At 38.8% G+C, this 13,337-nt stretch overlaps 1 protein-coding gene across 1 annotated transcript in view; it reads left to right on the forward strand.

Moving 5' to 3' along the window:
- Positions 1-10,307, forward strand: part of PHACTR2 (phosphatase and actin regulator 2) — a 341,627-nt gene extending 331,320 nt beyond the window's left edge. The window contains exon 12 of the mRNA XM_010588267.3: positions 1,208-10,307. Within this exon, the coding sequence (XP_010586569.1) occupies positions 1,208-1,223 (16 nt within the window). The 3' untranslated portion in view covers positions 1,224-10,307. The remainder of the gene's footprint in view (positions 1-1,207) is intronic.
- The last annotated feature ends 3,030 nt before the right edge of the window (positions 10,308-13,337 follow it).

Below are 13,337 nucleotides of genomic sequence, written 5' to 3' on the forward strand. Positions count from 1 at the left end.
ACCACACAGCCAAAATGGTTGGAGTCTGCCAACAAGGGCCCGTTCTCCCAAAATAGGCCCACACAGGTCCACACAGAAGGGAAAGGTTCTCAAGGTCCACAGACAGTTTATGCCTGGACCGGAGTCGCTTATGTCCTGAGTTCCCCTGGTTAGTGGAGCTAGAAAATTCTCTTTTCCCCCCACTGCAAATTTTTTCCTTCCCCAAGGCCAGGAGGATGGCTTTAGGTGCTCAACAGTGCCTATCTCAGGCCCAGGGAATTCAGCTGCTGAAGCCGGCTTGGGGATGGGAGGGCATGGTAAAATATACGCAAGTACTTAGCTTTTGCCAATAGCGCCGTTCTTCTCAGGTTCCGGAGGTGTGAGTAGGCTGTGTGGCTGGCTGCTTCTCCCTGAGGAAACTGCGGCCAAACGCTAGTACCAGCCCACTGCCGCTGCCACTCCGGGAATGGTGCCTGAGGGCTCACCACGATTCAGGTCCAGTAACTGCTCTCCACTTCTGAATGGTTTCTTCCTCCCCCTGCCTCTCAGTTCATTTTCTACGCTTGCCTTTGAAGCACAGGGCTCCCAGTTTGTCACAAATATACTCGTTTCACTTGTTTTTTCGGGTCTTTGTTGTAAAGAGGGCTCGCCGGAAGCGTCTATTCCGCCATCTTGGCTCTGCTTCTGATTCAGATTAACAGTATTTTGAAAGGTAGAACGTTAAACAAGATAGAAGGTGCAAAGGCAGGTTTGCAAGAAAAGTTGTGGACATGCTCGGTATTTTGCCTGAGGAATATCTGGGTGGAAATGCCCAGAAGGCATTTGGAAATTCAGGTGTAGAAAGTAGATTTGGAATTTTCAGAGGTGATGAGAGGCTGAAGCTAATGAAATAAAGACTATCTGTTGATGTTTTCATTTTATAACTATCAACCAGGTGTAACCAAATCCTTTATGAAACATCTCACTTTGCTTAATATGGGCCAAGTCACAACCCTCAAGGATAATGATGTTTTATGTATTGATTGCTCTATTGACAGAATGATATAACCAGAACCTTTTGTGTAGGGGCTATCTCTGCTTTCCAACATAACATTTACAAGAGTATTTTGTTGTATCAGTAATGTACAGCAGTAATTCAGTTATGGCATTGACGTACCTTCTTCAGTTCACTGATTGCAGAGTGTGCTTCTAGACCACAGATCCACAGAGTTTCTCTTTCTTATTTCAGGTTTCATCGTCCATAATGAAACGCAAGACTATTTGGAAACATAGATTGATAATCTTCGCGGGCAGCACCGCTTCCTGAAAACCTGATATTGCACTGGGATTTGAACGTGTATGTTTCAGTTTAACTTGTGGTAACGGAGGAGTGTGACTCAGCTTTGTTGGAAAGTGCTCCTCACCTCTTCAGCCCAGATGGGGCCAACAAGCAAAGGGAAGGAGGCAGTAACCCTTGCTGTTCAGCACATGTGTTGATGGTAAGGGACACCATGGTTACACCAGGCATTCCTCATCAGGAGTTTTAATCAAAGAAGATGAGCAGAAGACAATCGCTGGCTCCCTGTTACCAGAAAGCCAAACTTTAGAGTGCGGGTTAAAAAAAAATGGCGTGGAATCACTGGGCACTGGTGAGGGATGGGAGTTGAAAATCAGAAAAAGAGGGAAGTATTTCATTATGTTAATGAAGGAAAGAGAAAATTTGAAGCATAGTATATTTTTGAAGTAGGCATTTGGTAGCTGAGAACTTATTGTTAAGAAATTTGGGAATCTAATCACCCAACATGCATTTTTGAAAGACCTGATCCAAGAGGACTCTCCTTGTTTCACCATTATTTTGGTACAATATCGTACCATTAATTTATGTTGTGCCAGTGAACCCAACTGCCAGAAATATGTCTGAGTGTTTTCATGCATCTTTTTCTTAAATGCAAGAGGCTTCTACTGAGTCTTAACAAGCATGCTTACCCAAATTTTGTTGCATGCTTTGAGTAGCATAGCTACACACATTTTTTAATACTCTTTACCTAGTGTATCAACCTTCCACAAGAATAACAGGACTGGGGATAAAGTCAGATATAACGTGACCCTATAAAACTGTAGCAAGCTTTAGAAATAAATCTTTTGGTCTTAATGATTTTCTTGATTAGCTCCAAAGCGGAAACAAGCATACTTGATCTAAGGAAGATGATATCGACAATCATGCCACCTTTTAAAAATCTGAATCCAAAGTTAAAACCTAAGCAAGATATGAGTGTGCTGCCTGCAGTTAGTTCTGAAGGAGAACACAAAGGACTCCTTTTTTCCCCCCAGGGCTTCATTAAGTTGGATTGCTGCTATTAAAAAAATAATAAAGCACATCGATCAAAAAACACTCACCTAAAGGCTTAAAAGGAATCTGAAAATGTCTGCTAAGTTGTGTGTAAGGAAAAACCTTATCCTGCTATTTTAGGAGTCCACAGATTGCCGCCATAAATACAGTATTTACTTGCAAAGCAGAAGAATCAGCGAGGTTAGAGTCACGGAAGGTTTCCCTTTGAACCTGCATCCGGTATTGTTTACATAAGAAACCTCTATCGTCTGTTGCTATTTTCCATGGAGTAACAGGCACAGTCTGACTTCTGCTCCCTGATATATACGATCATATATAAAGACCCAATCCTTTATTCATTTTAATACATGTAAATACTATCTTGCATTTAATTTTTCTTTCATGCTTGTTTTGTGCCCCTTGTTAAAAATACATGAAATGTATAATAACAAGAAAAGGTCTAAATAGAGTTTATTTTATTCTTAAAGCTTGGGCTAGAATTTTCTAAACGGCTTCTGGTTCATTATATGGAAGGTTGTCATTTTCAATTTCAGCCCAAAAGCAAGCATTCAATCTGTTGGATAAATTTAAATGCCACCATTCATTGGTATTTGAAGAACCACTTGAAACTGGATGACTTTTGTTTTTAAAAATATATATATATATTGCACCAGTTGGCCTATTATGAAAAGGCAGGACCATTTATAACTAAGAAAAGTAACCAGCATTCTTGCAGCTTTTGCTGCACTCAGTTATGTGTGTTAATAAAATAAACCTGGATTCTGCACTGTTGTCATTTCATTAATAATTTGACATATTTTTGTTATGAAAAAAATTTTCTGAATGCCCAAATATTTGTCGCTGGCTGAGGTTTTGTCCATTTAATAGTGTTTAAATCCAGCCATAGAAATTAACTTTGTTCTAATTTTTTTGCCACCGTCATTCTTTTCCTAATGATATGATTTTATATCATTTTAGTGTCTTGGGAAAAATACCAAGAAAATATAATGTTTCTTTTAATTTTTTATACTTATAATCTTCAACATTGTTTTAATTTCTAATCACAAGGCCTTTACATAAATGATAAATAGAAGATATTATCACCATCCTATCATTTAAGACACACGTCATAGAAAGCCTCGACTTGGTTGATAAAAGGAACAGTTTTTTCCCACTTTATAGTCAATTTGGGAAATTTTTATTTCTTAAAATGAGATGTACCCAGTACAGAAATGACACTCTGGAATCTCAAGATATTGTTTCCATTGTAATTTAACTACCCACATTTTCTTCTCATGCTGATTGACAAGTTTATAAAGAAGTTTAAAAGTCTAAAAAATTAACCACCACTAGCCCTGGTGGCATAATGGTTTAGTGCTCGGCTACTAACCGAAAGGTCAGCAGTTTGGACCCACCGATTGGTTACACAGGAGAGAAGACCTGAGTGATCTGCTCCTGTAATACAGCCTTGGAAACCCAATGGGGCAGCTCATCTCCTGTCACAGAGGGTCACTATGAGTCAGAATCAACTCTGCAGCAAACAACCAACAGTCTCATATTTACGTAATTGAACCACAAATTATTAAGATGATTCTTCAAATAAAAAACTGGAAGAATGAAAGGGTTATAAGCTAAGCCGTATTTTGCAGAACAAGGCACTCTTTGAATTGTAACTTTTAAAAGACAGAAACACTGCACATCCCCACCAGCAGTCCATCCCTAGGGCTCCTGCCTGGCCGCCCTAGGGGGAGCAAAGACCTCGGCCTCCCTTCGTGTCATTGTGCCCCTGCCTAGTGCCAGCATTTCTGCAGCCCGGCCAATAAGCCGTCGTCCTATAAAGGACATAAAAGTGTGTGGGGATTGGATTTCTTTTGTTGTGGTGGTGGTTGTAACACAACTCTAGGTTTTTCCCTATTTAAGGTGTCACATGAGGCTGACACTGAGGAAGCAAGTGGGTTTTCTGAGTCCCCGGGATAGGAGGAGGGAAGTAAAGTCATCCCCAGGAAGATCCAGGCAGGAAGGTACTAGATAGACTCTAAAAAAACAAAGTGGCCATTCCATTTCCATCCCTTTTTTTTTTTTTTTTTTTAAATAAGATTGAGAAAAAGAGCCTTAATATCAAGGTAGTAAGAAGAGGCTAAATGGGCTGGATCAGGTCTTCCTTGCCTGACAAAATTAGATTGCTGGTGGTCAGCATTCATTTAAAGCAGCCCTGCTTTGTAATCTTCTGTGTATGTGAACTGTCTTACATTTTGGTATGTTAGATGTAGTTTATCTTCACATTAATTCCTGAAATTGTTTAAATCTATATTATTCAGAGAACCATTTTGGCTATTTTAACAACTTTTAAATGAAGGAAAAAAGCAAACTGATCAAATTCTCTGATTTGCCCAAAAAAACTTTCTGGTTTCATTTTCATATCCTTTGTCAGCATAGTGATTGTAGATCACTTAATGTCTCTCTAATGTCAGTAAGTCTATCCTCCAATTATATCCTATTAGTGGAAAAATTCTGAAATTTAATTGAAACATTTTAAGAAGTAGAGGGATTAAATACAGCCCACAAAATTCACCAAATATTGAAAATGAGAGATAACTCCCTAAAAACTTCTAAGTCAGGTTTCACACCCTGCAATTCAGTGCTACATTGGCCTAAAAAAAATAAAAGTACAGTACCTTACACTTAAAAGCAAAAAAAATTTCATTAACACTGCATTTCCTCATATGTACCATATTAAGACACAACAAAAAACCAAACCAAACCCACTGCCGTTGAGTCAATTCCGACTCATAGCAACCCTGTAGGACAGAATAGAACTGCCCCATAGAGTTTCCAAGGAGCACCTGGCGGATTTCAACTGCCGACCTTTTGGTTAGCAGCTGTACCACTTAACCACTATGCCACCAGGGTTTCCTGAGACACAATAGGCATTTTATTTATATTTAATGAAGTCAGACAGACACAACTTTCAAAAACCAGAGTTTTAACATAGTGTATTCACAATAGAAAAAGACAGTCTTGCCTAACACATAGCAGTATGTCCACATTTAAATGGAAAGCTGTCATCCATCCCTTCCTGGCTGAAAATTTTCTTCAGTCTATTATTTGTTAAGTCGTCCCAGCAGCAAATTTCACACAAAGTAAGGAGAAATCTTCCTCAGAGTAGGTGAGATGGAATCAAACCAGTACAAGATAAGTAAATCTGTATGATTTTCATCAGGATGGTAGAATTGCTTAGTCATTCCTGAATTCCAATTACACCGTCCAGCCTAATCTTACTAATAAATGTATTTACTTTGAGACAGGAACTAACTTCATCACATCATCAGAGTATGTCGTGAGCACTAAGGAACCACTTAACCCACTACCACTAAATTCGGCTTATTTACAAAGTTGTCCCTTGGCAACTTGAAACGGCTCATCTTCCACTATTATTTACTCTCACTGGTGGTATATATCATTTTACTTAACAAAAGTAATTGTCAAATTAAAAGAAACATCTTTCTGAGAGAAAACCCTTCCCCAGGTGGTTTAAATCCAAGTTTCAAAGGGGAACATCAGGCAGGCAGTGACCAAAAGGGAGTGGGGACAAAGGCTGAATAGCCCCCAAACCATTCTCGCTTTCACTTTCCCTTTCCTTTTTGTCGTCGTTAGCCTTGAGCTTTGCATGGAAATACAACCCACTGTTAGCACTTTTAGAAAGCAGCTGAAATAGTCTAGCTACGCTTCTTTTGAAGACAGGGTTATCCCAAATTAAGAAATCCCGTTGTACAAATTGCAAGGTTTCTGGTAAAAAAAGAGAGAATCCTGTGGCAGCTATTCCCACCTAAAGCCAATCCTATAAGATCCTTTTTAGCTAATGCTAGTATTTACTGCACACAGAAAATGTCATTGAGCTTGTCACCTTGCTAGCCCAGCTGCACACAGGAGCTAAGCAAGCACTGTTGATCAGTGTTTCTCAGTGGGAGGTGCTGTTGACATTTGGAGCTGGGCAATTCTTTGTTGTACAGAATTGTCCCACGCATTGTGAGATGTCTAATATCCCAGGCCCCTGCCGACTAAATGCCAGTAGCATCCCTAGTTGTTGTAAAAAAAAAAAAAATTTTTTTTAAGCCTTCCTCCATGTTCCAATGCCTTCCTAGGAGGGCAGAATCACCTGGCTTGAATATCTCTTGCAGTTTGAAGACACACAGGAAGCACTGCCTTTCCCAAAACGTCATCTCAGCTGCTTTGCATGTCTTTGGGCCCTGAAGAGTTGTTTTTTTAATCCTCTTCCATTTTTCCAACCTTCTGCTTCAGTGCAGCTTTAGTTTGGGAGTTCTTCAGGAAGAGTTAGTGAGCAGCCTTGGCTGTTCCACTGGACGCAGTGACTTGGCCTAGAACCCATGCGTACTTAAAGGAGAGGGTTGATGTAATGCAAACTTTTTTTTTGGCCTCACAATTTTACTTGAGAAGGACATTATTAGTCATAATCCTTGTCAGTGTCATCAGGATTGTTTCGTGGCTTAACCATAGATACAAGAGCTAACAAACCAAAACCAAATAAACAAAACTGCTAGTCTATGAAAATCATCATTAGATTTCACCTGCTCACTCGGCATCCCGTGTTTCCAGAACAATCACCTGTTTGTCCTATGGAAAAAGCATTTGATCCACATGCAAATGCTTGAATCCCCCTTGTATAAGTACAGCCGTGTGGTTCAACTTTTCTAATAAGATTTGTGAATGTTGTACTATGAAGGGAATGTGGCTCACCTGTGGATTCCATGCACAGTGGTCACACCTCAGCGATGTCCCACACAAAACAAAGTGAGTTTTACCTAGGGTGGAACATTACAAAATTATACTAACAATACATAAACCTCCTTATTCTCTTTGTCACTTTTTGTTGCCAAAACTGAATTGTGAATATGTCTTGAAATTACTTGGATGAGTGGTGGAATGAATGTAGCCACTATAATTTTTAAAATATTAAAATTTCTAAATACCTTTTTTTGATGCAGAACAACTCAAAGTTGACAAAGATGGTTATACTGAGGACTTTTAGAAGGTGCTTAAGAATTCTTGTCTTTTTAAGTAGCAGTTTTATTTTTTTAAATCAAAGGGAGTAAATGAGGCAGAGTGCCACTCCATCCTCAGGTAAATTTTATGGTGTGTTAAAATGCCAGTCGTATTTGTGCCACTTGCCAGTTTGGGGGGCTTCTTATTGGATGCTTTTGTTATAGTTTGACTATATCATTACATTCCTTTAGAGATCCTCCACAGGAGAAGTTACCACTGCAGTGCTAACTAGCACTGGAAGAACAAATCAGAATGAATCTAGAGTCAAACCACTTTCATTGCCTAAAATACAGGCACTAATTTTCATTTTTCTTTTTTTTATCATTTCTTTTGTGGCTTAGAAATGTTCCAGTGTGTTCCAAACATTCTGTACCAATTTCAGCAGATCTAGCACCTACTTAGAACTCAAACTAGTCAATTTTTTTTTTGATGTAACAGTAATTTTTAAAGAACTGTATGCATCCTTTGGTTATTTCAGTAGTGTTGGCTAAGGTGATAAGACTGGTTAGCTGTGATTGTTTTCAGACTGACAGAATGATTCCTGGTTTCCAGTGAGTGACCTAATCCAACATATTACAGAGGCATAATACCTGTGGGTGTAAATAACTGGAACTGTATACTGATTAACATGACAGTTGCTCTTTTTTCATTGTTATCTGTACTGTATTATAGTATGTGGGTATAAATATGTACAAGAATACACACATAGGTATATGTATTCCACAATTGTAACCTGAAAGAAAGACTATGTGTTATCTTTTTTTTATTCCATACTGGTGTCTGTGTTATTTAAAAGCAAAATTATGCTCTATCTAGTTGTACAATATGATAGGATACTTTGCTGTGCACAATTCTAAGTGCCTTAGAACATCGTTTAGCTTTCCTGAGTATATATAAAATGCATATATGTATAAAATTGGGAAAAGTTACCTCAATAAAATCATTGGGAAACCCCTGGTTTTAGTTTGATTCAATTTCAGGTGTATTCAGACAGCGCTCAGTCTTTTGGATTAAAAATTCAAAGGGTTCTCTTTAAAGCAAGAGTGAGATAGCTTTCTGTTATTTGCCTATTATTTCAACTCCACCTAACTTTTTAAAGGAGCCCTGTTTATATTACTGGTGGTGCAGTGGTTAAGAGCTCAGCTGCTAGCCAAAAGGTCTGCAGTTCAAATCCACCAGCTGCTCCTTGGAAAGCCTAGGGGCCAGTTCTACTCTGTCCTATAGGATTGCTATGAGTCGAAATCGACTAGACAGCAGCAGGTTTTAACTTTTGAAAAATTTTATATGTAAGGACTTGTGATCTGACCTTTTTATTTAAAATATCTGCCAAAAAAAAATTGTGCTTCTAAAAGCAATGTACAGAATCTTTTAAAAACTTGCTTTCTTTTATTTCTAAGGATATTTCATATTGATGTTTTTATCGACCTTATAATTCGTAAATATAAAAGGTATTCCATTTAGAGTTTATAATAAAGAAAATAAACTTCCTAATTAGGCTTACTATTTAACGTATCACAAGCAAGAAGAGAGGTTGGGGACATATTATGACCAGACCAGAATTAGAATATACATTTCATGTTTCTCTAACCCCAGGACAAGGACAAAGATATGAAAGTTGAAAAGCAAATTGAGTGCCATTATCCTAGACAGAAGGCATAGAGGAAAATTGGGGACCTGCCCCCAAAAAAGTGGATTTGAAAAATTGGCCCCAAGTATACTATTAAAAATTAACAGTACATCTCCAGGGTAGGTGCAGTAGTTGCTACCTTTCCATTTTTTTTCTCAGACTAAGGTGGCACAGTGGTTAAGAGCTATGGTGACCAATGACTGCTAACCAAAAGGTCACAGTTCGAATCCACCAGCCTCTCCTTGGAAACCCTATAGGGCAGTTCTACACCGTCCTATAGGGTCACTGTGGGTCAGAATCCACTCAACATCAATGGGTTTGGGTTTGATATGGGTAAACCAGGCTCTGCATTGAAGCATTACTTTCTAAAACCCAATGGAGGTAAGAAATGGGCAGTTTCTCATTTTACACAATGCTGTGATGACGTGATTTATTGTGATTTAACTCTTCACTGAACCTTGACTTGGACTGATGTATGGAGCTGCTGCCAACAGCACTGCTGCCCACAGCCAGACTCCAAGAGAGCAAGAGCGCTGGGGGCAGGGGCAGCCTCTTCTACCCTGAGTCTGCATTCAGTTTGAGAGCTTTGAACACTTTGCCCTTTAAAAGGTGGTTATCACTAATACTAAAACATAAAACTCTAGAGAAAAGCTAAGAACCCCAAAGTTTGTGTGAAGTGTTTTTTTGTTTTTTTGGCTCTTTTCCTAAAAACAGGTACCATTTCTAGGGGCTTTAAGGGAAAAAGCTGTATATGCTAGCTTTTCATAATTAGATTGGTAACCTAGTGGGGCAAGAACGAGCATTTTCAGTGCTTGTCTTCCCATGGATTTGTTCCTGGCTGGAGATTTGCCCTTTGTCCAGGTCAGACAATCTGGAGCAGGGGACACTCAACAGTGGCAAGAATTTGTCTCTGGTTGTTCATAGCAATTTGTAATTAAGCTATAAGTCATTTTTTACCACAGTCAGTTTAAGTGTGTTATCTCTTTAGTTCAGTCCATGGTTGCCTCTAAAATCTCAGTCATTACCTCTCAGAGTCTTCTCCAATCAACCCATTCTTTTTTTTTTTACCAATCCATTCTTAAGCCTACCACATTCCACATTAATCTTCCTAAAGGACAACTCTCATGTTATTCCTACTCAGGGCTTTCCTTTGAGTTCCCTTTGCCTGCTGAGTAACTCCCATGAGCTTAATCTGGCCCTCAAGATCCTCTGTAGTCTAACCACAGACCCCATTCCTGGTTACTTTCCCTGTATTCCTCAACTGGGCCAAATTAAATAATCCATTGTTACCCAAATACATCAGGCACTTTTCCAACATCCCAACTATGTTTATGCCATCCCCTTCAACTGGAATGCTCCCTTTGTTTTCCCTTCCCCTAATTATGTTTTTTTGTTAACATCCCTCATATCCCTTTAGGAACAACCCAAACGTTTTCTTCAACTACTGTATTATAAACCCATTGTTGTCGAGTTGATTCCAACTCATAGCAACCCTGTTGGACAGGGTAGAACTACCCTAGAGAGTTTCTAAGGAGCATCTGGTGGATTCGAACTGCCAACCTTTTGGTTAGCAGCTGTAGCTCTTAACCACTACACCACCAGTGTTTCCACTACATTATACCTCCTTTAAAATATTAAACAGTATATATAAATTTAACAGATTTGAATTTCTTCATAAGCACTTCAAATGCCCAAATGTGACTGTAACAAGCATTGTAACACTTTTAAAACTAATACATTTTATATTTACAAATGTATATCAAATTTTCTTATATATTTCACTATTATTTACAAAGTAAAAATATTCTTATACCTTTCAACTTTACAAGTCTAAAATTAGCTATATAGTTTAAATTGGGATTGCATGGCTAATAGGTCAGCTTTACAATATTCCAGTTTTTAAAAAACTAGAAGCACTTTAATACCAAGTACAATTAGATTGTCCCAATAATTACAAATTGTTATTAAATGTAATACCAAAATTACTTTTGGTTTTGATTTACTATCCATATTTAATTCTAAACCTTCCCAGGCTTTTAGAAATGCTTAGACACTGAGAAAAACAGACTTTACCACCTCACGCAAGCTGAAATTAGTTAATTGATAATTAGCCATTTGCTTAACGGTCAAAACACTCGTGACCGAAGAATCTACTTGAACCACAGAGACACACTCAGGACCATTTTTAAATCCCTATAACTTTAGGAGGTCTCCAAATCCACAACCTCTAGAAAGGATTGGCTTTGCTAAACCAAATTCAAACTACATCCTAAGCAATTATTTTGTCTGATATTCCTGAGTTGCACCTAACTTCAATAATCTTTTACTGCTTGCTTGAAACTTTGCAATTTTTTCGTATTCTTTTTCTTCAAGTGGACACAAGTAGACACAAATCTAAATGACCAATTAGATTCTGCATTCCTCCCATACCAGTGTCTAGCTAGCCTTGTTTATCCCTGAGACCAGAACTTCATAGTTTTCTGACGATGGTGCAATTTAATTGTGAAAATCGAGCTGAAGATAAAAGCTGTGATGTGACTAAGCGGTGAACAAGGGCTGTATCTCAAAGGCCTTTGTTAACCATCTAAAAACAAAAAACTAAACCTGTTACCATTGAGTTGATTCCGACTCATAGCGACCCTATAGGACAGAGAACTGCCCCATACGGTTTCTAAGGAATGCCTGGTGGATTTGAACTGCCGACATTTTGGTCAGCAGCCGTTGCTCTTAACCACCAAACCACTAGGGTTTCCAACCTTCTAAAGGAGTTTAGAATTTATACATAAACAACAGGGATCCACTGAGGTATTTCAGCCCAGTGGTAATGTGCTCAGATTTGCCCTAATCACCCTGGCTGCAATGTAGAGACTGGATTGAAAGAGGCAATATTAGAAGCATGGAGATGATTATCATTGCCATAATCTGGCTGAGAGGTGATGGTGGGTCCAACCAAGGTATTAACTGCTGGAAATGGAGAGATGTAAATGAATTCAGGGACAGCTGTGAAATAGAAGTGATAGTTACCACAGGCAGATTATCCAATAAGCAAGGTAAGCATGGGTTGACTGGTGCTTACTCAGTCAATCTGTAGTGAAGATTTTCACATGGGTTTGACCACTGGTGGAAAACGTGAAATTGTTCACTGCATATTAGTAAGTAAATACAAATCAGCCCATGTTTACCTTGCTTACTGGGTAATCCCTTCTATCAGGGATTGTAAATGTGAAAAGAGGCTTTGAGTAGAAAAAAGCAAATTCACAAAAAAGACCAGACTTACTGGTCTGACAGAGACTGGAGGATCCCCCGAGACTATGGTCCTAAGACACACTTCTGACCTGGAACTGAGGCCATTCCCCGAAACCACTTTTCAGCCAAATGATAGGCCCATAAAATAAACAATAACACCCGAGAAGAACATGCTTCTTAAAACAATGAATTATACGAGATCAAAAGGGTGACTCTTAACCAAAAGCAAACATGAGAAGGCAGGAAGGGAAAGAAACTCAGAACGAGAGAAAATGGGGAAACCAGGATGGAAATGGAAAGAGTGCTAACACATTGTGGAGAATGAAACCAAACCGATGTTATGGAACACTTTATGTACAAACTCTTGAATGAGAAGCTAATTTGCTCTGTAAACTTTTACCTAATGCACAATAAAATTTTAAAATAAAAATAAATTTCCTCTTAAAAGAAAAGAGGCTTTGATTCTGTAGGAAGGTCCTCTGGGGTTGGGAGAGAGACAGATGCAAGCCATACCTAGAAGCAGAATCTCTGATGTGGTGAAAAAATGTGAAATTGTTCATGACAGATGATCTGGTAAGCAAGGTAAGCACATGCTTACTTTGACTACTGGATAATCCACCCCTGGTTGTTACATATGAAAAATGAGAGCGAGGGAAAAGTTCAGGGCTTCAAGCCAGTTCCTTTTGTTTCAAACCCCTGCTGAGAATTTGTGTTTCCACCCCAGATATACTGAATCAGATTCTACATTTTAACAAGATTTTGTGTATACATAAGAATCACCTGGGGATCCATAAGAAGCACCTGGGAATCTTGTTAAAATGTAGGTTCTGATTCAGTATATCTGGGGTGGAAAAGCAAGTTCTCACCAGGGGGTCGAAACAAACAAGTTGGAAGCCCTGGAAAAGTTGACAATATACCTGCCCAAAACAATCTTGTAAAAGAATAAAGTAGTTGGGGTCTTAAAAGCTTGTGAGTGGTCATCTAAGATACTCCACTGGTCCCACCTCATCTGGAGCAAAGGAGAATGAAGAAAACCAAACACACAAGGGAAAGATTAGTCCAAAGAACTAATGGACCACAGCCTCTACCAGACTGAGTCCAGCACAACTAGGTGGA

Source organism: Loxodonta africana, chromosome 1 (genome assembly GCF_030014295.1).
Source record: "Loxodonta africana isolate mLoxAfr1 chromosome 1, mLoxAfr1.hap2, whole genome shotgun sequence".
NCBI classification, from domain to species: Eukaryota; Metazoa; Chordata; class Mammalia; order Proboscidea; family Elephantidae; genus Loxodonta; species Loxodonta africana.